The 25,756-nt window shown below is 41.8% G+C and overlaps 1 protein-coding gene across 1 annotated transcript; it reads right to left on the minus strand.

Moving 5' to 3' along the window:
• Window positions 1–21: 21 nt before the first annotated feature.
• Window positions 22–24,754, minus strand: LOC116699273 (collagen alpha-4(IV) chain-like). The gene is given in 48 exon segments (XM_032531781.1): window positions 22–628; window positions 720–1,003; window positions 2,288–2,476; window positions 2,688–2,804; window positions 2,931–3,068; window positions 3,226–3,333; window positions 3,424–3,579; window positions 3,775–3,882; window positions 4,379–4,507; window positions 4,670–4,741; window positions 4,900–5,007; window positions 5,912–6,016; window positions 6,795–6,869; window positions 7,129–7,192; window positions 8,480–8,658; window positions 8,797–8,898; window positions 9,228–9,371; window positions 10,833–10,923; window positions 10,926–10,999; window positions 11,218–11,382; window positions 11,616–11,834; window positions 11,995–12,102; window positions 12,240–12,311; window positions 12,423–12,606; window positions 12,721–12,827; window positions 13,652–13,724; window positions 13,843–13,994; window positions 14,225–14,314; window positions 14,429–14,437; window positions 14,604–14,762; window positions 14,911–15,015; window positions 15,526–15,589; window positions 16,127–16,180; window positions 16,269–16,313; window positions 16,393–16,464; window positions 16,549–16,593; window positions 16,697–16,780; window positions 16,966–17,007; window positions 17,134–17,169; window positions 17,352–17,414; window positions 17,574–17,609; window positions 17,972–18,037; window positions 18,262–18,378; window positions 20,615–20,659; window positions 20,928–21,062; window positions 21,272–21,343; window positions 23,349–23,391; window positions 24,185–24,754. Coding segments are annotated over 48 exon segments (5,007 nt in total). The 5' UTR covers window positions 24,226–24,754; the 3' UTR covers window positions 22–367.
• Between the last annotated feature and the right edge of the window lie 1,002 nt (window positions 24,755–25,756).

Raw genomic sequence — 25,756 nt, forward strand, 5'->3', positions numbered from 1 at the left:
TGTCCTGTAGAAATTATTCATTTTCTCCCAACGTGGGATTTTTCCATCTGATGAAAATATTGAACTCTGAATGATTCTTCTTGTTGAAACTTTTGAACATTTTAATGGAGGAGCCAAAGTTACAAAAAGAAAAAAAAGGTCTTCAGAAGATTGTTAATATTATTAATATTTTAAAATAAAGACCCAAAAGGAACAAAATACAGCAACATCATACAGTGGCACACTTGTTTTGTCCCCAAATGTCATCAAATAGAATCTATCTATAACTCTGAGTGGTTATCACAATTACATTTTTAAAATGGAATAGCTTAACAAAAAAAAATGTACGTAACAACTAAACTCACTAAACAAAGTGACATGAAGTCCTTTAGTGTTCTCTGAGGCAGACATGGCACTGACTGGTCTTGTGTCGCTGTAGGTTGGCTGCCTTGATGGTGACAGGCCTCTGGGTGACAAACTGCTCTGTCTGACCAACCGTGGTCAGCCAAAAACTGTAGAGGTTGGCAAAGTAGTGACAGGAACCGCGCGCACCCTGGCACTCGATGAAGGGGTGAGTTCGGAAATCCTTAAGGCAGCTACCAGAAGACGTCAGAGACTGGCCACCACCCTCATCACCTGACCCTGTTTGCTGAAGAGAATACGCACCATGTATGCATTATGTAAGTTGAAAGCGTTTTTCTCCCCTACACACACAAACTCAAGCTTTTTATCAGACCCACCATGAGGAAAGAGTACCCCGTCCACAGGCTCCTCCAGCCAGGTGGGCATGCAGGGATTGTGGGATCCTGGCTGTGAAAAGCCACTGCAGGTGAGACTGTCTCACACACCACGCAGCGGCTGATGTGGGAGCTAATCTCCTGGCCCGAAAGCGGCATCATGGGTATGGGAGCGGTGGTGGACAGCCAATAGGATTTGTCGTTGCGACTAGAGTAGTGACAGGCAGCGGTGTTGCAGTAGGAGAAAGGCATGGAGGAGAATACAGGGAGGCAGGAGCCAGCCTGGCCTACAGGGAGAAGGAGCAAAGGAAGAAGAAACCCTGTCATCATCAGCATCAGCATCATCATCATCATCATAAAACTTTATTTGTAGAGCACTTTAAAGCTACATGGAAGAATAAATTAAAGACGTAAAATACACAACTCACACAAGGCAAAAAATACAAATAACATGAGAAAAAAATAACAACAATACATTAAAAACATTCAATTTAAAATGGCGGACTTCCTGTTGGGTTAAGGCTATGGCTCCAATGAGTTTTTTTTTGTACGTCTTGACATGGTACATGATTCTACCAATTTTTGTTAGTGTATGTGAAACGTACTGCGGGGGCTCCGTTTTGAAGGGGGCTGTTTTGGTCGGGGTCCGGCTGGCCGTGAGTATGTGTTTACTGTTTTTTCTGAGTTTTCTGTCGGCCTGCCCTGTTTCCCCGCTGTTTTCTTTTTGTTTCTCACTCTCCCTCCTGCTGAAGCCAGCTGACAACGCACACCTGAGTTCCATCAGTAATCACCTGCTCCCGCCGCTCACACCTGCCTGCCATCTCCACATCAACGACAGTCCATCGACCCCGGCTCTCCATCAACTCTCCGCTTGATCGTTGCTACGTTCACACTGGTGAACTTGGCTAAGCAAGCCTCCTTGAGCACTTCGTCTCCCTGTGTTTTTCATGTACTTACCTCCTTTTCTTTCCTCCCTCCGCAGTGTCACCTCCACTCCTGTCTCTGCCTCCGGTCAGCTGGCTTCTCCTCTCGGTCCTCCTCCCACGGCACCCTGCTTCCACCTGTCTCCGTCTCCGCTTCCAGTTCCCGGGTCTCCTCCTCGGCTTGCCGCTGCCCCGAGCACCTTCACTCCCTGAGACTTCCCCAGTTTCCCCTTTACAGCGTCTCGGTACTTGGTGTCTGCCTCCCCATTTCCCCTTTCACTATTTTAATAAATCTTTTTGTTTTTTGAGGCGTGCGTTTGAGTCCTTATGTTGTCCGCATAACAGGGGCGCTAACAAGCCATTTTAGCACGCCTATTTACAAAACCATTTTCATATAAAAATGGTCACCAGGCCGGATGCATGTCTAAGGTTTGATGAGTTTGTGATTATGGGAAGGTCCCCAAATAGGCGGTTCATTGGGTGTAATAAAGCGTAATAATAAAAACTAATTTCTTCAGTTTCAAATGGCCCTTTGCCGCTGTCGGCGCTCGGGCCCTTAAAACAATAAAATACTAGGTGTCAATGGCCAGGGAGAAGAGGTGGGTTTAAAGAAGAGATTTTAATACAGACTTAAATGCAGACCCTTACCCAGGTCTTGAGTGTGAGCTTTCTCTTGTCCCTCCAAGTAGACCAGACTGTATCCCATCCAAAGTTGACTGCTGTCTTCAGGGCACTGTGGCACCTGAACTGACTGGCTGTGGATAACCAAGAGGAAGCCGGATCTTAACTTCCCCCTCTGGCCTGGCAAACCTCTTTCACCGGATGGACCTGGGACACCTGTAGGGTGGAGGGGTTGAACAAGTAACAAGTAATGCTGAAAGATGAAATTAGCAGTCAATCGTTTTATCTGTGGCTTTGAGAGAAAGACCAAAAAATGTATCCAGATGTTTCTACATGAACTCAGTATCTCTTTTAAGGAGACTAGCGTGGCAGTTATCGGTCCAGTACAAAGATCGAGCTTGTTACATGACTGCGTCCGAATATTTACCTTGAGGTCCAGTAAATCCTAGCTGACCAACATCTCCTGGGTCTCCAACAGGACCGTTATGACCAGGAGGACCTGGTTTGCCAGGTAGTCCCACATTGCCTCTGAGACCCTTCTGTCCTGGAACACAGACACATACAGACAACAGTGGATAAAAAACACACAGCACAGATGTATTCACACAGAGCAGAATGTGTAAACACATCATGTACGTACGCACACAGAGAACATATTAGACTCTCTTGCCTTTACGTCCTGGAGTCCCAGGAGGACCAGTATCGCCAGGAAACCCCACTGCTCCTGGGAGACCACGTGGTCCAGGTAGTCCAGCGGGGGCCATTCTTGGATCTCCCCCGATGATATCCCCGGGAGCACCTTTGACACCTTTTTTGAAAATAAATAAATAAATAGATGAATAACGTAATGAGGTGATTACAAGATGTACTGCAGTAACATGTCTTTACCAAAGCATTCAGTGGTGTAGAATAAGCGAGAATCAATTCTAAAGCTGGCTACAATGCTTAGCCACGGTGCCACTCACCTGCGTCTCCAGGTCGACCAGTTATTCCCTTGCGCCCCCTGGGTCCAGGTACCCCAGTCTGTCCTTTGGGTCCTGGAAAACCTCCAGGACCAACAGGACCTCTCTCGCCTGTTAAAGTGCAGCAACATTTAGGGTGCATGCAAGTGGAAGCCAAAACACAGTAAATCCTGAGGGCAGCAAGCTTGCACTGTAATGTACCTTTTGGTCCTCTTAAGCCTGGGTAGCCATGAGAGCCAGCGGGCCCTGGAAGGCCCTGATCCCCCTTAAAACCTGGTACCCCAGGGGAGCCAACTGGACCTGGGTCTCCTTTGGAGAAAATGCTGCTGCCTGGAAGGCCCGGCTCTCCAGGAGGACCTAACAACCCAACACAAAATCTCAGTTGTGGACAGACAAAGCGCGCAACACACACACACACACACACACACACACACACACACACACCACACACACAACACACACACACACACACACACACACACACACACACACACACACACACACACACACACACACACACACACACACACACACACACACACACACACACACCTGGAGGTCCTGGAGGTCCTTCATATCCTACATCTCCATAGAGTCCTGGCAAAGGCCTGTGGCAGTCTCTGCCAGGGTTACCAGGGTCACCTGGGCAGCCTGGAAAACCTGAGGGAAGAAACACAGAGATGGAGGAATGGAACAGTAACCACACTCATAAGGAGAGTGAAAAACACCAACAGAGGGCAATACAATGAGCAAAAACACAAAAAAAACAATACAATCAGATTGGCCATAAGAGACTATCTCTATGGTGTCTTTTCTATTATTCTTTAAGCCTCGTGATGTGATGTTCCACGGAGTAGATTAGACACACTTTTTACCTTTTTGATCAATGAAAGTCATATTTGCAGTTAAAACCATTGGTTCAATTTATTTCCATGAGATCTTAGTTGGGTTTCCAGACTGTATGTACTTCCGGGTTGCACCAGAGGAACCAAAGATTGGTTCCTATTTGCACCAAGGGCACTAATTGGCTCTTACAGTTCTTATTGGACTCAGTTTGGATCAGTTTAACTGTTTTGACTTCAACAGTTCATTTCTCCGCCACCATTAAGGACAGATGCAGTAGACACACTATTGGTAATAACAATAGATATGATACCTGTAACGCCAGGTGGGCCCCTCTGGCCTTTGGGCCCAAGATACATGGCTCCTAGAGGTCCTTGCTGGCCTTTAAAACCTTTGGCTCCAGGAAAACCATCTGGTCCTGGAGGGCCAGGAATGCCTATGCCTTAAAGTAAAGATTGTACATTTAAGTATCAATAGCAAAATGTCAGAGAATGTTACATTTTATGCATTTCAACAAAAATGTATACTAACAGAAACACCATAAAAGAAACGGAAAGAAATACTTGCTAAACTATAACGAAAGTATGAAAAACCTCCCTCTTACCACTTGCTCCTTTGATCCCCTTTGGACCTCTAAGCCCATCCAGTCCATCCAGACCTGGTGCACCAGGGGGCCCTAATGGAAAAACACATGAGAATAATTGTATTACAGTAGGCTATTGGCAGCCATCTTGAAACACAGAATTCAAGTGATAGCTGTGGTGGAAAATTGTATACAGGGTGAGATCTAAAATAATCGTGCACAGGCCCAAACAACTGAGATTAGGTTGGTACCTAAAGGCCCATTTGGACCAAGGGGGCCTGGTGGTCCCAGACCTCCATGATCGCCTGGAGGACCTGGAAGACCTGGCTGGCCTGATGGGCCCCGAGGCCCAGGGTAGCCTGCAGAGACATACACACAAATAAGCTCAAATTAAAACGTACACGCAAAGTTTATGTATTTACTTTTTCCCAGAACAAAAAAAAACAATTACATTAAAGAAATACAAAAATATGTGAGGGTGTGGTAGAAACCTGTAACGGCTTATATAAAAACCACAACCAAAGGACATACACTAATGTAGACGTACAAAATCAAAAATACATTTTATGTGTTAGTGTGCAACAATAAAAAATCATAAAAATGTAATATAATTAAAATGCATGAAATGTAGAGAAACAGAAATAACTGCAGTGTTTACAGTAAAAGCAACAGTTTACTAAGAGTTATCTTTTTTCCAAAAATCCCAAAGTTTAGACAGCAGGGCGTTTCTAAGACTATTCTTACAACAATTTGCAGATAATGACACAGAGGAATCCATTCAATGTACATTTTCAGTCCACGAAAAGCACATGATTCAAACTACTTGAGGGCATAAACACAATTTAAGAATTTGTGTAAATTAAAATCAAAATATTTGAAGAGAGTGGAAAACTGAAACTGATTTATTGCCAATAACTGACAAGTTATGTGTTTCTTTATCTATCTATCTATCTATCTATCTATCTATCTATCTATATCTATCTATCTATCTATATGTATATATATTTATAGTGAGCTTTATATTATGTGAGAATACATTATCCCACTTACAGTCATAATATCCATACACTTTGCACTACTTTATTTTTCTATGATGATATCCAACTGTTTGATGGACTTCTTACTCTTTTCCTGAATCTGGCCGTAAGTTATGGATTACTAAAATCAAAAGTAAACAACCGCAATGTTCCTTTTATTTATCCACCTTTCAAACGATCGCTGCAGTACATTCGTTCTCTGATTTAAATCTTCACTGGGAATCACCTGGTCCTCCTCGTCTTCCTGGTTCCCCGACAATGCCTGGTTGTCCAGGCTGACCTGACCTTCCCTGGGGTCCTGGGTCCCCTCGATCTCCTGGACTCCCTTGCACTAAAGGGAAACATTTTGTGCGCAAAAAACTATTTCCAGTTATACATCCACTTACAGTATTGTATATAGTCTAAGACAGTGGGTACCCCAACAGCCATGTCAGGTGAACGTGTGTAACCCGTCATCAATTCCCCATGTATGTTCCAAATGTACACTATTCATTATATAAAATGATATTTGTAATTGTTTTATACTAGTGAACTGTCAATATTCTGATTGGTTTGGTCAGCAATCCTACTAACCCAAACCTTCTAGGCCACTACCACTTGAATTCATTATCCATTAACGTTACTTTCAACCAATACTTTTAGCTTATTTTAACCGTTAGCCAACTATTTGAACTTTAAGCTTTTTTTAACATTTCTTCATTACTTTTTGCTAATAATTTGATTGGTTAATATTGGTTTAGTCATTACTTTTAACTAGTTATTTCTACCATTTATTCATTACTTTTAGCCAAACGTCTGTGCTTGCTTGCTAACTAGCTTTTGCACACTCTTACATAACTACACAACATGTTCAGGTGTTAAAGTTGACCTATTGTTAATATGTGGATATATTCTACTCCACAATCTTTCCACATACCCCATGACGACTGTAAAAGTACCCCCTGGGCTACACGTAACCCTGGTTGTGAATCACTGGTTTAAGAAATTGAGAAACCCCCTTCAAGACAAGGTTAAAAGAAAGTAAAAAAAAAAGATTTGAAGTCCCTCCTCATCATTTGAAGTCATTTCGAAGTAGGTCTTCTGTTCAGTGTGGCGTTTGCTAAACTCACCACTGTGTCCGTCCTCCCCTGGCAGTCCTTTGGGTCCAGGTGGACCAGGTTGTCCATAAGACTCTCCTGGCTCACCTGGAACAGAGTTGGACAGCTTTCATCAGTCTAGTCGAACTAAATGACACAGATGTCAAATCCCAAGAGATTACATGGGGCTTTAATGCTTTACATTCTTCACTGCATTCACATTCATCATAACAATATACCGTAATGTTTTGATGAACCAGACACAACAGTAAATGATCCAGACTGCTGTGGATTCACATCCTGTTTTTTTCTTCATACAGCAGCTACCTCAAAATCATTCAATCATTATCTCTCTCTTCTGTCTCACCCTTGGTTCCTGGAAGTCCCGGTAACCCTGGGATACCCGATTCTCCCCAACGCCCTGGATCTCCCTTTAACAGAAATCAAGACATTAAACTATTTACCATCACTCCTGAACAGACTAACACATAATAAATGTACCATAATGCCTCTAATCAATGTATTCACGGGTATATGATGTCATGTCATATTCCACCTGTTGGTTTCTATTGGCCGCTGGGCTGGGGTGGGTGTGGCTTAGTTGGGTCATAGAGTCTGCAAAAGACGAGGTAAGTAGACTGGAAGGACATGTTGCAGTAGAACAGTGTCAGTGAGAGACTAGTCAACATCGCTCCACTTCTAAGATTGCTCCGGTGCCGCCGGACATTCGGCGCCGTGTTATGTCCTGTTGCTTCAAGCTTTCTCTGTCTTGGCATTTTAAACTCTGGTGGATTTCTGAGGACTATGGTTAACTGCTCCTCAGATCTCTGCAGGGTAAATCCAGACAGCTAGCTAGACTATCTGTCCAGTCTGAGTTTTCTGTTGCGCAACTAAAACAACCTTTGAATATACACAAGTGCCTGTGGCAGAGGGTCGCCTGCGAATCGGAAGGTTGGTGGTTTCGATCCCTGGCCCTGCAGTCCCATGTCAAAGTGTCCTTGGGCATGACACTGAACTGCAGCGCCATCGGAGTGTAAATGTCTGTGAGTGTTTATCTGATGAGCAGGTGCCACCTTGTACAGCAGCCTTGGCCAGTGTACGAATGTGTGTGAATGGTGAATGGTTCCTGTCCTATGTAAAAGTGCTTTGAGTAGTCGTTGAGACTAGAAAAGCGCTCTATAAGAACAGTCCATTTACATGTTCCACCAAAACTCCCTCTTTTTTCTCCCATCCCAGAATGCTGTGTGGACTAGCCAGACCCTCCTTTGCAGGTCTGCGAGACTAGTGAGAGACTGACTGACAGAGTCAGTGGAAGAGGATTGTGTTTCTGATTTGTCGTGATGTTTCCCCACAAAGTTTTGTTAATGTTTTGTCAGCGTCTTAATTGTCTACAAACGAACTGTCAACTGAGGGACTAATCCTTAACTCCAGTCTGGCGGCCAATAGAAACCAACAGGTGGATTATGACCTGACAATAATAACATAAGAAGTCTAGGACTAGCCTTTAATTTAATCCATGCCATAGTCCTCACAAAAGATGACTAAGGTCTCCTACCACACAATGGCTGTCTATTACAGACTGTTGGAATTATCAGAAGTGATATGATGCTGGTACAATATGTGACTCAAGTGTAAGCCAGATATTTTAAAAAACTGAGCATGGACACAGAAGGCTGTTTCTAAAATTATAAAGACAATAAATTAGGTCCATTGTGTACCCAATCTCCATCATGTCCCGGATATCCCCTGGGACCTGGAAAACCTTTGTTTCCAGGGTACCCAGGAGGTCCTGGTAATCCTGGTCTGCCTGGAGCACCAGTGCTGCCTTTAGACCCTGGCAAACCAGGCCATCCATTAGACCCTGAAGCACCAGGCACTCCCCTTGGGCCCTTTGAGCCTGTAAGCGACAAAACAAAATGAGACAAATGTAGTTATGTGCAATTCATCACAATCTATAGTACAGTAAGTCATTGTAAAATGAACATGAAGTGATTTGGGAATTCAATAAATCATTGTTTAAGTAAAAAACGATTGCCTTCAGGTCCTTGTAGTCCTGGTTGACCCATCTCTCCTGGAGGTCCTGGTGGGCCTTTTTTTACATGCTCAAAATGTGGTGGTCCTGGTGGACCACGTTCACCTGGATGGAGCGCACAGTTGATAAAAACTCAAAAACCTAAATAATCCATCTTCCTCATTCATCCTAATCTAGTGTTGTAGCTGCGTAGCCACAACTGTAGCTGTATACAGCCTGTGGTCAAACCTTGTACAGTCCAAGTGGTCCAGCATTCACATTTACTGAAAATATGTTATATTGAGATTGTATATTACTACAAATCGAGACATCATATTTTCACATTTGGATGATGTCCTGCTTGTTATTTACAATTATTAAAACACATTAGGCCATGACGCCTGGCAAGACTGAGTACAAATATCAGACACATGTATATCTAAACAGAGACGTACCTTTCATCCCGGGCTGTCCTGGGTATCCAGTGTCACCTGGGTGACCAAAAAAGCCTCTCTCTCCCTGTTTTCCTGGAGGTCCTGGAGGTCCAGGGCGACCCGGTAAACTTGTGGCCCCAGGCCTGCCTGGGAACCCCCTTTCACCTGGATGATTTGATAGAAAGTCTCCTTTCAAACAGGACAGACTAGTGTACAGATATTTATAGAATTGTGGATCATGTATGTAGACTATCGGTTTCAGTGTAGGGCACATGTGACAAACTCAAGGCCAGCGGGCCAAATCCGGCCGCTTGCAGAGTTGGATCTGGCCCGTGTGTCAATCCAGGTTCACAATAGATTTCGGCCCGCCTAGTTGTGCGACAGACCAAAAACATGGAGAAATGTTTTTTAAACTCCAGTTATGTGACACTGAAAGCAGAATCTGGCAGATTTGCTGACTTTGAGGCTCAGAAATTCCCCCAGAAGCAGAGTTTCATATTCAGGCTGTAAACAGGTTGCTGTAAAAAATGTTATCATTGTTATGCTTGATTGGCTAAACCTGTGACTAAAAGTGTAAAAAAAACATGTGAGGCAGCCGCAAAAAGTTGGGAAAAAAACAACACAATTGATGGAAAAAGCTACAAGAATGTAGGAAAAAAACTATTTATATCTATAGATATATAGATATATATCTATATATATATAGATATATATAGATATCTATAGATATCTATATATAGATATAGATATAGATTTTACATTTTCAATAACACGACAGCATGTCTATAAACTTTACATGTCCAGCCCTTAATGTGATTCTCTTTTTTCAAGTGAGTGTGGCTCTTAGTGTGGTTAATTTTAATACCCCTGGTTTAGGGGGTGAAAAATTGGTCAGTTATACAACACCTCCATCTTGGAGTGTGATGCTGATGGGAAATGTAGTGATCAGATGTTGGGCTCACTATCAGGGTCTGGAGGCCGTGTGTACAGATGCTGACTAACACAACATGCTCCTAACAATCACTAATAAATGGGAAAATGATAGTTAATTCATTATTTAATTACTTTAAAAAAGTGAATAGTTATTTTACTGTTAACAAACAATGATATCATAATTACTAACGATTATTAATGTTAGTAATGCTATAATTCACGTTTTAACAGTTTATTATTGCAGACACATTACCACACACCATTACCTTTACGTATCGTAAGCAGTATGTGTTAATAATTAACACATCATTTGTAACCCTTTATGATAAAAATGTGTAAATATTATTTGGATGGCTATTATAAAGTTGCAACTGATAATTATAATATCTTGTAAATGGTTAATAAATACTTTTTAAAGCATACAAGCATTTTAAGAATTAGTTTTTATGTATCTGAAGTTACATATATTATATTAAATCAAATTACTTATATTTAGTTGACATTATAAATCATCATTTCATTGTTTGTTAACAGTAGAATGACTATTAACTAAAGCTGAATTAACTATTGATAACCATTGATGATGGTTATTATAGTGCTTCCTACTGTATGTATTTACATAATTTTGAATGCTCGGGTAAAAACATAATGCTTTTTAAAAGCGTTTCCTATGGAGACAGACCAGTGGTTCACCTTTCAGTCCAGGCCAGCCATCGGAGCCAGGATCTCCTGATGGGCCTGTGAGGCCTCTTGGTCCAGCTGGGCCTGGCAACCCGGGGGGCCAGGGAAACCTTGTGGACCCCTTTCTCCATGACCAGGTTGTCCTACATCTCCCTTAAGACCCTTTTGACCAGGGTAGCCTATGCAACATTACATAATTCAATGAGAGAAATGTGTTCATGAATGGTTAGATGGTGGCCTCACAATTAAATATTCAAGAATGTACTCTGCAATTAATCGTGACATTTTTAGGGGACATTCAGATGGACATCCGGAGCGCGCGGAGGGAGGGGCCATACTAAGAGTGACATAGAGACATACTTGCTGCATACATTGCTAGTCGCTGCTGTATGCTCACCTGGTACTCCCCTGTGTCCGGGGTTTCCTGGAGGGCCTGGAAGGCCTGGGAGTCCAATCAGGTCACACACAGTGCAGGGTGGGCCTGGGGGACCAGTGGCCCCCGGGTCACCGTTGGTTCCTGGCTCTCCTTTCCAACCAGGTTGTCCAGATTGGCCTTCTGCACCTGTAATTACAAAGCACCGCTGGTCAACCAATTCAAATGTTCAGTAAAGAATGGGAAGTACACTGTAAACTGACTAAATCTGCTTTTTTCCAGTGATTTAATAATAATAATAATAATAATAATAATAATAATAATACCTTTATTTGTATTGCACATTTATATAGGCCACATTAACTAATGTGTAAGTCATTAAGTGGTTTGTTTATGTTCAACTAAATATAAATGAAACTTACCTGGAGAACCTGGCTTTCCATGAATGCCACGGAGTCCTTTAGTCCCCCTAGCCCCAAGTGGACCAGGTGGGCCAGTAGCACCTGGCCTGGCAAAGGTGACATCTCCTGGGGCACCCTTCTTGCCTTGGTGTCCTGGTAACCCAGGAGGGCCTGGAGGGCCATCCAGACTGACACCCCTGGGACCAGGCTCACCTGGATCCCCATTAAAACCTGGAGGTCCTTTTACAAATAACAGAGACCTACAGTATAAGTGCTTAAACAAGCCTTCCAACTGTATGAATAATCATTAACTGACACTGTTTCCGCAGTGTGAGTGCTTGATGATGCTTTACAATTGTGTGTATCATTTTAATTTGACAACAGTTTAGAGAGTCGCTACCTGGCAGTCCAAGCACTCCAGTTCCACCGCCATCTCCTTTCAAGCCTTTTGGGCCTGGGGGTCCCGGACTTCCTGGAGGACCATCTCTTCCTGGCTCGCCTGAAATTCCTACAAGGGGCCACAGAAAACTTAAGGTTGACTTTCAACGTGGACCGACAATGTTTTATGGGTCACAAACCCTGTTTTCTATTCCATGATGACTTTGTATTGTTATTTTTAAGATATGCGTAACATGTAAGACTTACCCGGTAAACCTGGCTCACCCTTACGACCAGGTAATCCAATCGCATCATCATGACAGCATGGCTCAGTTTCACCTGGTGACACAAGCACAACATGCTTCTTGAGCCCATGACACCTGGTGTAATGTGGGAGAACGGGTGTTTTAACAGCAACTGAGAATGTCTGAGTTGAACCAAGTCTCTGACCTGGAGGGCCTGGTCGTCCAGGAATTCCTAAGGAGCCAGGACCTCCCTGATGACCATGAGGTCCAGGTAGCCCCTTAGCGCCTGGATAGCCGGGACCTGGGGGGCCAATAAGCCCTGAAAACCCTTTGGGTCCAGCAACACCAGGGTAACCTTTGGGACCAGGTAAGCCTGCATATCCAGCACCCTGCAAAAAATGTTACCTGATACCATAACTGCACAACCAAGATGGAGTTTAGCAAAGTGGAACATTTTTTTTCTGTTCCATAAATGACATTTAAAGTACAATGTACACACTCACTGGTGGTCCAGGGTCCCCTGCAAGGCCAGGGCGTCCATTCAAACCTGGCCTACCAGTTGATCCAGGAGGACCAGAAGGTCCAGGGTCTCCTTGGTTGCCCTTGGCACCTTTCCAAAACAACATAAACACCACTGTTAAGCTATCAATGTTGAATAACCTTGGTAAAGGTACGTATAAAACAAAGATCTTCATGCAGCTGTTACACTCAACAGACTGTCAGTCTGCGCAGAATATAGTACATTTCCAGGATAAAGCCTGACGCGCCCTCTCGGTGTGTGTTACCGTTCTCAAAAAAAGAACATGCTACATGGTGAGAATGTCAAGTTTTGGAGGAACATTTAGATTGGCATCAAGGCAGGCTTGCTTGGTTCTTTCACTGAATGAGTGTAAAATGAACATGGAATATGTTTACGGCATTTCCTCCGATTGGAGGGGATTGATGTGGACAAAGTACACATGGCGATACACTGGTAAGAGCAAATTACTTTTAAGCATGTATCTAACTAATTTAAATAGCTTGTGTGTTCCTGTATTGTGTGTTTATTATTTTATGGGGTGTTTAATTTTTGCGAGGTGCAAATGTTCCACCAAATCAAGTTTATTCCAGAGACTAATATTTGCCGAGCCACTGTCGCTGCGACCAGAGTTTAGCGCCGCCCAAGACTATTGTAATTGGTTTAAAGAAATGCAAACAACCCAGTGTTTTTTTTTCATATCCCAGAATGCTTGTAGCCAGATCTTCCTCCGCAGTGCCGCGGAGAAAGGTCTGGTAATGCAAGACTAGGTAAACATAAATAATTTAATAGATCTTGACCTCGAATTCTCCCGTCCTCTGGGGAGCTGATGCTTCTAAGCAATTTAACATATGTGTGCACTTTGCCTGTATAATAATACTGTATATAATATAGGTTTCATGATAACAGGTGCTCACCTTTACTACCTTCAAAAACAGTGTCACCTTTTTGACCCTTGTGACCTTTCAAACCCAGAACTCCTTCAAAGCCCTGTAAGAAATCCCAAAGCCAAAGACAAAACTGTGTTTCAGTGGCTATTACAAAGAACAGATTTTTACATGTTTTAGGAAATGTCATTATTAGTTAGTTTGACTCCTGCTGTCCTTACTTGTGGGCCTCTTAGACCATCACTTCCTTTCAGTCCTGGGTCTCCTTTAAGACCTTGAGTTCCAGGTAACCCAGGAGATCCTGGATAACCAGGTGGACCAGGGGGCCCTTCGCTTCCATCACCAGCCCTACAGTTACAATCCCCTTGACAACCTGTAGTAAACACAGATGACAAAAAGGAATGGGTATGATGCAGCGTGTTCATGTACTGTACAACTATACTCTATGAAAACTTGACTCCATAAACTTGTACTAAATCACAAATCTGTTCCAGTAAATCCCCACAGTGTGTCTCTAGATTCCACCTGAGGTCAGTTGACACAGAGAAGGACACAATCTCTGCTTGCAGGGTCCACTAATGCTTGTAAAGAATCACACATCACCTTTAATCCCTTTAAACCCTCGGTTTCCAGGCGGTCCTATGCTTCCTTTGTCCCCAGGGTCCCCTGAGTCTCCGGGCTCACAGTAGTAATCTGTGGATTAATAAGCATCCGCAAAAATTGATCAACATGAATTCAATATTTCAGCAAGCCGTTTGAATGCATGAATTAGTGGACTTCTTTCATCAGAAGTACTTGAAAACTCACCTCCACATCCTGATAAATTAAGCCACATCACATGCACACACACACACACACACACGGACGCATGCACACACACACAAAGAAAGTGAGTAAACAGTCAAATAAACATGCAATAAACACTAGCTTATTATTCAAATTTCAAATAATGAAACTACATTTGTAAGGAAGACAACCTTACCTGGAGGACCTGGGAGGCCTTGGACACCTTTAGGTCCGATGAGTCCTTTGGTTCCCTTTGTTCCCGGAAACAGATTTTCAACATAGTCTTGGCCTACCGGCTCTCCCTTGTATCCCTTGAGACCGGGGGACCCTTGTGGCCCAGGCAGACCAGGCTCTTCTAAAAAGGTGTGAGAGGCGACATGAAACTTCAAATATGATAGGATCGGGACTGTTCACTTACTCAAGTTTCTAACTGATCGTCAAATCCCTAATCCGAGTGAGGGATATACTCCGTGGTAAGTATGAGACCAGAGAACACCTCTGACCTGGTACGGTTAACCCTGGTGGGCCAGGTGGGCCAGGTATGCCCATGTACCCAGGGTCACCTGCGGGTCCAGGCTGTCCGGGAATCCCACGGTCCCCTTTAACACCTGAACCATACAGACATAGAACCATGAAACAATCAATTACTCTCTCTCTTTCTCATACAGTAATTATGGTAATTTGCTAACATAACAGCAAGGTCTAAGGATTCAGCCATTCATGTAATTCCAAGTAAAAGCAGTGTATTAAAACATGTTTTGGGGGTAATCTGACTGCTAAAAACAAACAGATAAACAAGTGTTTAATATTTAAAACATAGTTTCTTAGCCCCCCAGTTTACTGAAAAGCTATTTCCAGTGGAATCTCTATCTCTGTGATGTCTTGTTCTAAATCTGGAATGCTAAAATTCACTTTTGGGAATAATAAAGAAACCTTAAACCTTGGTATACTTTAGTTATATTTTTTAGGGCTAATGTTGTTAACTAATGGCCTTTAATTCAAGAAATGGTGTCATTATCATCTTTCAAAAAACAAATGTATAATAGGATAGTGCTACTAGTGGCCACACATACAGCAGCTCAACCAATGAGAGATTGTAGCTACTGCTGAGGTCTCACCTCTGGCATCACTTCCATTTTGAAAGAGCAGGGGACCGGGGAGACCTGGCTCTCCTGGGTAACCCTGTTGGATACACAGACAGAGACTCAAACATAGTCATGAATAGGCAATTCCACTGTTGTCCAGAATGTCTCTAAAAATGGGAAACGCGATCAAAGATCATTGGTCTTGTCCAGTAAGAGTGATAATCACACTTTGCAACCACCAGAGGGCGGCAGATAAGACTACTATATTTCTATATTTGAAATACAACACTAACTGTAATATCATGTAATACTTGTGTGTGTGTGTGTGTGTGTACATATATATATATAATATACACCACACAACACACAACACCACAACACACCACCACCACACACACACACACACACACACACACACACAAAGATGCCAGCAAGTATCTCTCCTGCTGGAGAATTTAAATCCATGTCCTCAATAACAAACTGAGTCCTTTATTTTTACTTCAGAGTAGCCCTTTACGCGTACAATATAATGGTCAATTTTGCCATCAAATTGGCTTTTGTTTGCACCTGACACAAGCTTTCTAATTAGGTTCAAATTGTGATGCACAATCCTTGATGTTTATGCAAAGCTCACCTTTGGTCCCGTTTTTCCAATGAGACCTGGAAATCCTCTCTCTCCCGGCAAACCCTGAAAATATGTGAATGTTTTTAACCTAAAGAAATTGCCTTTGTAAAGTAACATAAGGGAAGGCGTAGGCCTCCTGTTACAGGTATACCTCAGGTCCTGGTGGTCCATCTCTACCAGGAAACCCTGGAAAACCCTAGAGATGGAAACAGTGCTGTGAATATTGTATGCGTCTGTCTAAAAGCTTATTGCAGTCTGGTTTGTAAGTCACCTACCCTAACTCCAGGAAAACCAGGGATACCTTGTTCTCCTTTAATTCCTTGGATGAAGACATCTCCCCTACCACCCTGATGAGGAAGAAAATGCAAATAAAATACCTTTCTCTTTCAAATGAAATACCTTTCTCTTTCTCTTTTTGGGATGAAACTCACACTGATGCCCTTCGGTCCACATGATCCAGGAAGCCCCTGGTCTCCCTGAGAAGCAGAAAATAAAATTATTTTTTATACAAATTGATGCAGTAAAAAAAAAAAAAGAAATTAATATTGTATAAAATACAAATGAGATCTTTGCCTTCACCTTATAACCTTTGGGCGGAAGAATTTCTAGAGGCAATTCTATGACTTCTTCTGGTCCTTGTGGGCCAGGTGGACCTTGCTCACCCTGGAATATGGAATCAAAGGGGTTATGACGTTTGCTGGGGTTTCAAACACACACACACACACACACACACACACACACACACATACACACAAAAACACAAAAAACACACAAACACACACAAACACACACAAACACACTTGAACAAATGAAGCACAAAGCTGTCAAAGGCCAAAATAGTTTCTTACATCGTCACCTTCAGCTCCTGGCAGTGATCCTCCAGGGTCGCCCTACACAACAACCAAAAGTTTAGTATGTTTTTGTGTATGTGTGTGTCTGTGTGTGTGTGTGTGTGTGTGGTGTGTGTGTGTGTGTGTGTGTGTGTGTGTGTGTGTGTGTGTGTACAGGTGACTCACTGGTAGTCCTCTCACACCTTTTTGTCCTTTCAAGCCCTAAATGTAATCACACACACATTTTGGCATACATAATAAGGCACTGCATTTCTTCTTGTAATCAGATCATGAATATAAGTGGTCAAACATATTGCTGCATACTGTGCATCTACAGTAATATAATGGTCTTAATTATAACCTATATAAAAGACTAAATATTTAAAAAAGTGAAGGCTTTTCACCTCAAGTCCAAGAGGGCCAAGAGGGCCAGTGTGGCCTTTAGGCCCAATGTCACCTTTTCTTCCCTGAGTTTAAACACAACAATAATTACACAATGTTAAAGAGTAAAACATGAAGTTGTGTCGGCTTAACTCTAAGCACAGTGTCAGACTTAAAGCATGCAATTTCTGGTTCATCTATTAGCTGAATATTACTATTACTACTAATGTGAAAAGAAAACATACAGGTCGACCCCGTTGTCCATCCCGACCACGCTCCCCCTGCAAGACAAAATGAAGATGAGAATTTTTACAAACACTGGTAATTGCCAATAATTATGAAGTGTGGTGAAGCCCTATGGAGCTAGAATTGTTTCTTTATTACACGCGAGAGAAAAAAAGATCTGAGAGAAAATTTGAGAGAAAAGGTTTTCATACCTAATATAAAAATAGAACCAATTCTCTCAATATTTTTTTTTCTCTCATACAATTTTTTTTTTTGCTATCAGTGATAACTTTTTCTGTAAAACTTTTTTTTTTTTCTCAGATCTTTTTTTTTTCCTCGCATGTAATAGAGAAACAATTCTAGCTCCATAAAGCCCAGTCCATCCTTATCTGAGCCTCTCCAGGGTAGGGGAACTTACTGGAAGCCCTGGATATGTAGCAACATACAAAGGTTCTCCTTTAACTCCTTTAGGTCCACGTAATCCCTTATAAAAAAAAACAACAACAACACAGTAAATGTATATAAAGACACATTATAACAAAAAAGATACAGTATTTTATATTTATATATAATTTCTACAAAACCTTGAATCCTGTTTAATGAATAATTTTTCATATGTTTGCCTTTTGACTAAAAATCCAATGTGCTTTACTTTGTTGCATAACTCAATAAAAGCCACAATGTTGTCATGACAGGAGTTCTACTTACCTGTGGCCCATGGAGTCCATCCAAACCATCAATACCAAATACACCTGGTCGACCCCTTGTCCCATTGCAGCCATCCACTCCTGGCAAACCAGGCTCACCGCCTGCTCCAGGGTGGCCCTGGACAATATATTTATGGTGGTGAATGACAGCACAGCCACAGTTATGATCTGTCTAAATCTAGTTGAAAATGATAAAGAAAACATGCTTCACATAATGAATAGCTTTAGGCCTGCTTTCTTCTAAGTACAGTGGATGAACAACTTTATTAAAACACAAAAACTTAAAGGTGCAATTTGTAACACTGCATCTTTACTGTATTAATCCAAAAACTGTGTTAGTATAACTGACCATTTTGACAGGTAGGGCCGGGTGGCCAGTTTCCTTTAGAAACGCAAACCCAGCGCGCTACAGCTGTAGTACAGCCATGGAAGCAATGTGACAGGGATCAACAGAGAATTATTACCTAAGCGAGACTAGACTCTACCCAACTTGAAAAAACCTGTGTTTCTAAACAGTTGCCTGACCTGTAGTTATTTGCCAGAACCTCCTCCAAAGCACGCTGAAAGAGGGTCTGGCTTCTCCACATAGAATTGGGGATGGGAGAAAAACTTGCTCTGGTTTGTTGGCATTTCTTTAAACCAATCAGAATCGTCTTGGGTGGTGCTAAACTCCGCACAGAGCACAAAATTGTTGTGCGAGAGAAAACTCAGATTGGACGGATGGTCTACCAGCTGTCTCAATTTACCATCGAGATCTGATGAGCAGCAAAGAATACTCAAGGAAGCGGAAAACACATGCATCCGGAGGAATTTCCTGCAGCACTGCAGTAATCCCAAACGCGAAGGATAGACTACATGACCAAAAGTCGAGTGCTTAGTCGCCCATGCTCTTATTTAAACCGTTTACGGAAAAGAAATTTGTGAAATCCATAAAATAATAAACTTTTCTCTTTACAAACAATAACAGAAGATGGGAATCATTTCAGAAACGTTTTAGCTATCTATGACAGTTTGATTGCTAACGTTAGCTCAAAACGCCATTCAAGTGATAGCCATGTTCTGTTGATTGCTAACTTGTAGCTAAGCTAGCAGTAATTTCAAAAACGTTTTAGCTATCTATGGTTTTTTGGTTGCTAATTTTTGCTCAAAACACCATTCAACTGACAACCCTGTTGAGTTTGATGCTAACTTACAGCCAATAGTGAACGAACTTGGTTAAGTAGGTCCATTTTGATTGTATTGACATTATAGAAGTCTCTCCTTAGCATCTTAGGCTACTTGTCGCAAAGTGACGCATGCACGACTCAAATCTACACTGGAGTCACATCGGGCAGCAGAGACTGTATATTAACAGTCTACGGCAGTTACAGACGTAATAAAACCCAGGTAAATATTGGCGTTGTATTTTAAACATGGAGATAATTTAGAGCCCAAATAGCTAACGCTAGCTAACGATAAAATAAGCTTCAGGCTAATTTATCACAGGTACTAGGGACAGACATTTTCAGTAATTTCAACGTACGTGCGTGTATTACTCACATTAAGTTATAAAGAAGACATAGGCCTACTTCTTCTGTGTACGTAACGGCGGATTGCATCCAATGCGTTGCACTACTGGTGATTTATTTCACCCACTAATTGTCGTAATTTTAAACCCAGAATGTGTTTTTATCAGTCCGGTAGAGAGGACGCAGGTAGTGGTATTTATAGCAGTACTTGTCAAAATGTTAAGCCAAGAAAGTGTGTCTGTCAGTCCGTAGAGCTCCGAGCTGGGGTTTTATGATTTAGCCAGCCTCTAACAATAACTACTCCACTGCGCGGCGTAGTAAGGTCTGGCTATGTGAGACTAGCGTAGAGCAACTTTGTTGGATGCTACAGCATGTTCTCAGGTCTGACAATCTTGGTGAACTTCCAGTCTGGGGAGGAGGGGTCGTGGGAGACGCTAGCTGTCAGTATATATTCCACCTGGAATTCAGGCCCCGTCTATCTACAGTACACCATGATGTGACCACTAGAGGGCATACCAGTAACAAGCTTCAAATCATTGCACCATTTACTGTGTAGTCTCCAATATTTTGTCTGAACTGTATAGTGGCCACAGTGGGCAGTAAAACAATTGGAAATACCGCATGACATACATTTTTTTTAAAGTGGCTTTGTTATTAAGAAGAATTAACTCTGTGTAAAAAAAACTTAAGCTCTAATCAACTTATGTTGAACTGTACAGGGTTTTGAAAGTTAGTGCAATCCCCTCAGGGGCTTACTCACCTCTACCAGATTATTACTGTCAGTGTAAACTGTAAGTGTTTTTTTCTGATTTGTCGATTAAATTTACAACAGGTAGGTTTACTCACTGGTGAGCCATCATTACCGGAAAAACCAGGAACACCAATCTTGCCCTGAAATTTGAAGAACATGGGTAATAGTCATTCATTGCAGGGTTAGATTGCATTATTCAGTCTCAAGCCGACCCCTTCCTTTTTCTCATTCACTGACAATGCATATTTACATATACTGTATATATGTATATATATACATTTTGAACATGTTTAATAATGTAGGCTTATTGTGATGATCAGCTGTTCTTGCATGCACTAGCTGCTTTGCTTTCTGACAGTTTCTATTTCAAAAACAACACATAACATGCACATGAACATGCACACTAACACGGTCTCCTTTGGTCCCCTCTGGACCATGTGATCCTTCTGCTCCCCTCATCCCTTTCTCTCCAGGTGACCCTTCACGTCCCCATGGTCCCATTGGTCCCCGGGGGCCTTGTTGGCCTGGCTTTCCTGGAGCTCCCTACAAAGAGAAAAGGCATGTGTATGAAACTGTTTAACTTCTAACTGTTGTTGTGTGTGACACTTGTAAGATTAAGACACACTTTTTCCTAAATATTGATTGATTCTAATGAGGGAAATACCACAATTAAAAATAATAAGCTTAATATTGGGAAAGCAATGAAGGATAACTTGACAATAAATAACAACATGAGAATAAAAAGTTCCTACCCGTGCACCTTTAGCGGGAAGACACTGACATACAGAGCAGTCTCTGCCTTGACATGGGCTCTCATTCCTCCCCTGAAACAGCAAACAGAGGGAAGCCATAGGCCCTAAATGCAGGAGACTGATCCTTACTGTATTTGAGAGAGAGATGGAGACTGGCTGAGCAGAAGACATTAATGGGTCAGAGGACACCAGGAACATCAGATGAGGTTGGGGTGTGGACATATCTGACATTCCTGAATATTTAACAGCTTTGGGAATGAACACATTTCCCTGTGCAGACTGTACAGTCCTGATTAGAAACCTTTAAACAAATCAATATTCCCACAGACTTGGGTAAATAATGAGTGCTCCGACCTTGGTGAGAAAGAAAGCCAACACAGCTTCACCACTCTCATAATGCACTGGCATCATGCTAAAAAGCTACTTTGTGATTCCACACCACACCTCCAGATGCTAAGTATTCCCACCGTGTGTGTTTATGTACGGGGAGTTTTACAGTGCCTGTGTCACAAATATTTAGTAATGTTTTCTCAGAGCTTACTAAATATTTGGAAGAGTTTACATGCTGATGAAATGAAGTTCTATTGCACATCTACAATCCCACTTTTGCTTTTGGTCCAAACATGCATGGGCATCTCTCGCATCAGTCACAAAAAGTGAGAGTTGGCTTGGACGGGCCATTGAGAATAAATTGGGAACACATTTGGGAATGCATAGCAAGAAGTAAAAACACTGGCAGGTTCCCATTTCTACTTAATATTAAAGGGATAGTTTGGATATTGTGCTTCACACCTAAGGAGCAATACATACATGTTTCCAGGTGGATCAAGTGTGTTAAAGGTCCCATGGCATTAAAAAATGTCACTTTATGAGGTTTTTGAACATTAATAGGCCTATGCGTTTCCCCAGCCTGCCTACGGTCCCCCATTGCTAGAAATGGTGATAGGTGTAAACTGAGCCCTGTGTATACTGCTCTGCCTTTGAGAAAATGAAAGCTCAGATGGGCCGATCTGGAATCTTGCCTTGTGAGGTCATAAGGGGCCAGGTTACCTCCCCTTACTCTGCTTTGCCCACCCAGAGAATTTGGCCCACCCATGAGAGAGAGAGACATCATACCTTTCGAACAAGCAAAGTGGCAGTTGGTCAAGGCCACACCCCCAGCCTACACCGTGCCCCCCACCTCTCCGCTTCAAAAGCTCCAGACTCAGAAATGGCACATACTAAGGAAAGCTCATTGTGGGACTGGCGCTAGTGGCTGTAATTCTGCACTCAGGCTGAATTTTGGAAAAGAGACTTCAGATCCAGTATTAGGGGACCTCTATGGTCTGTATAAAAGCATCCAAAGAGCACCATGTCATGGGACCTTTAAGGATTTTTTCTTCCAAACAGAAGCACGTAGACATAAAGATTATATGTACACGGTGTGATATACAACACAGTGAGACCATCAGGTTCAGGACTGTCTTGGCGTTGTGTTGATGGTATGTTGTTTTTGACAGACGTAAACTACATTCCAGGAGTGTTTACAAAACTGAAGTTGTAATACAACTTTACTTGATGGATTTCAATGTACTGCAGTCCAATGCAACATCCTCACAAAGTAGTCTCAACAAAAAACTACATTTAAAAAAAAAATGTGTTCATGTGAAAGTTTTTTCCAGCTTTGCAGGTGCATGTGTTTCACCCAGTGTACATTACTTTAAAAACATGTTTAATTGAGGCACTAGTCCACTAATAATTTACTGCAGATCATTTACAACAAAATACATAACAAAGAAGCATTAATTGTTTTTGAATACAGTAAATGTCTGTTGTGTCTTACAAGGTATCAGATGTCTGAGTTTGGGAGGAATTGACATGAGTAATGGTTATTCTCAACAATATGGTCAAATTGTAAAGTAGGCAATGTTTTGTAAGAGAAAAAATATTTTTTGTGTTCTACTATATTTTTGCAATAGGAACTCAAATTACTTGCAATTATTTATATTATTTTTCAACATTTCTAGATGTATAGGTTGTTGTAGTAGTGATATCATGTTTTAATCTTAATGCGTATGTAATAAAAGAAAAGTCTTACTGCTTTGAGCTGCTGCACAAAGATGACCAGGACAAGGATCCACCTGTGGCTGTGACAGTGATAAAAGATTAACTGCAGTCTCGTTTAAGATACTGAATGTTTTTACACAACCATTTATGACTGTCGCATAAATTGTATAACAAAAAGGGACATGATTTGTGTGCAGTGAAAGCAACAATGCTCATACAGTAACCCTGGTCTGCTGCCAACACATTGCAATCTTATTTAATTTAAATAAACCTTATTTAATTAAAACTTAATCTTAAAACGTCTACTTGCTTTTACACAGTACATTTTAGCTTATAATGTGTTGAAGCACCACCCTTAGAAGAGAAGGAAAGGAACAAGAATAGTCCTATCCAAACTCTCATCACACTGCAGGTGGACCACTGTGTTGTTGTGTGTGTGTGTGTGTGTGTGTGTGTTGTGTGTGTGTGTGTGTGTGTGTGTGTGCGCCTCTCAGTGAAGTGGAGGTTAGTTTTTATACACATTGGAATGTAAGTATGCAGATGTGTAGACTATCTGAGTAAACAATTACAAGTGTGTTTGTATTTGGACGAGGATGGGAAATGGCTCCTTATGTTTAATGCCAGATCTTAACATTTTTTTGTAAAATGGTCCTACATTATTATTTGTTCAACACAAAATCCAATTTTGAACGTCAAAGATACATTGATCTACATTTTCTGATGTGGTGATCTCACATTACAGCTCGGTCACAAAAAGGTGTTATTAGATATTATTAGATATTGATTCTGCTAGAGACAAAAAAAATGCATTTCATGTTGCTCTTATTGCTAGTAATTCATTATTGATATTGTTGCAGTGGGACTAACCTGAGGGGCCACAGAGTTACAACAGTAACTGAGGAGCCCATCCCACATCTTATCAGTCTGCCTAGCAGGTGAGTGCTGGCCTCAGTGCTGCCCTCTGTAGTGGAAATAAGGAAACAGAAAAACACCAAAGACACCTGTGAGAGAAAAGAAGAACTTCCTGTGAGGTAGTGTGTAGTACATGCACTTATGATTATAAAAATACCTAAATGTGCTACTGATAAAGAAGTAGCTGGTGCTGACCTCCCACCCAGGTAATATCCTTCAAGCCTTAAGTTTACACCCTGTGTAGTCTAGGTTTGCAGTCCATCATGCACATAAAACACCATTCACAACTTACCCAAATTCAGAAGCTCAAATTATTCTTCATGATTGCTTCAGTGCATCCTAAGCAGGATAATCTCGGAGAAGATTCAAACTAATCTCCTGCCTCAGAATCAGTGAAATCCAAACAGAGTAACTGCCACTGTTTGGAAGTTTGGGGATAAGAAGAGGAGAAGGATGATGTGTGGGATCAACTGCGTTATAAACTCAGAGCGCCTCCCTCTTCAAGATTAAGTTAAACAACTTCTCTGGTCTATCCAGGCAACCCAGACGAATTTAACTGAAGACATGAACTAACATCGCCCATAAGACAGCAGTTGATGGGTGTAATGTGCAGGGTAGTTGCTGAGGTGGACGCTAAAAAAGATATTTATCAACTCTGGGATGTATGTGGTTACTCCTGAGATGTTGATGTAACTGGAGCAATAAAGGAGCTATGGGAAGGCCAGGGTTTGAATTTTTTCTGATCCTGATTGCTGTGATACTGATGGGCACTTGGGCCAAAAATGTAAGATTTTTTTTCCTTACTGACCTAACATTGTAGACTGAATTGAAATGCAACATTTTATTGGCTGTTTTTATTTTTTTTCAAACTGTAACACACTATAGGGACACAGATTTATTTGTAAGCCTGTCCTGTAATCCTGTCACATTGTCAATCCTGATCATACTGTTGCTTGTTGAATCTCATGTTGGACTGCATTGGGTCAGTTGCTGAGCTGTAATACAAGTAATGCTGTTTAGTATAATTTTTGCTGCAACTCTCCCAGGCCCCACACACAAATCTATTAAATCACTTTCCTGTGTGTTTCCTGTTGTGTACGTCAGCGCCAGTTATTCTTCACAGCATCAACTTTGATATACAATGCCGTAGTCTGTTTGTAACTTATGTCTATGCTTAACATCAAACATCTTGAATCCTGAAGAGATGCAGGGTTTTGTTGCAGTCTGTTTGCACATTTACTTTATTGTGTACACTATTCCCTTCACCGGGCTGTGTTGGTGGGCCTTTTCATGGGAGATCGTTAAAAAGGGACAGGATATGTTAAAGTGAAAACAAAACAGGCATTAGCTGTGACATGTATTACTCAGATGTTTCCTATAAACCCCTTCTATATATCACTAGATTGAAACAAATAAAATTACAGAGTACCTAACCCTAACCCTATCATGAACGGTAATTATTAAGTAAGAACCCGTTAGTCCGACATGAGTTTAACCAGCTGCTCCGGGGAAACAAAATGTGAAGTG

The sequence above is a fragment of the Etheostoma spectabile genome, chromosome 12 (assembly GCF_008692095.1).
Source record: "Etheostoma spectabile isolate EspeVRDwgs_2016 chromosome 12, UIUC_Espe_1.0, whole genome shotgun sequence".
Classification (NCBI taxonomy): Eukaryota; Metazoa; Chordata; class Actinopteri; order Perciformes; family Percidae; genus Etheostoma; species Etheostoma spectabile.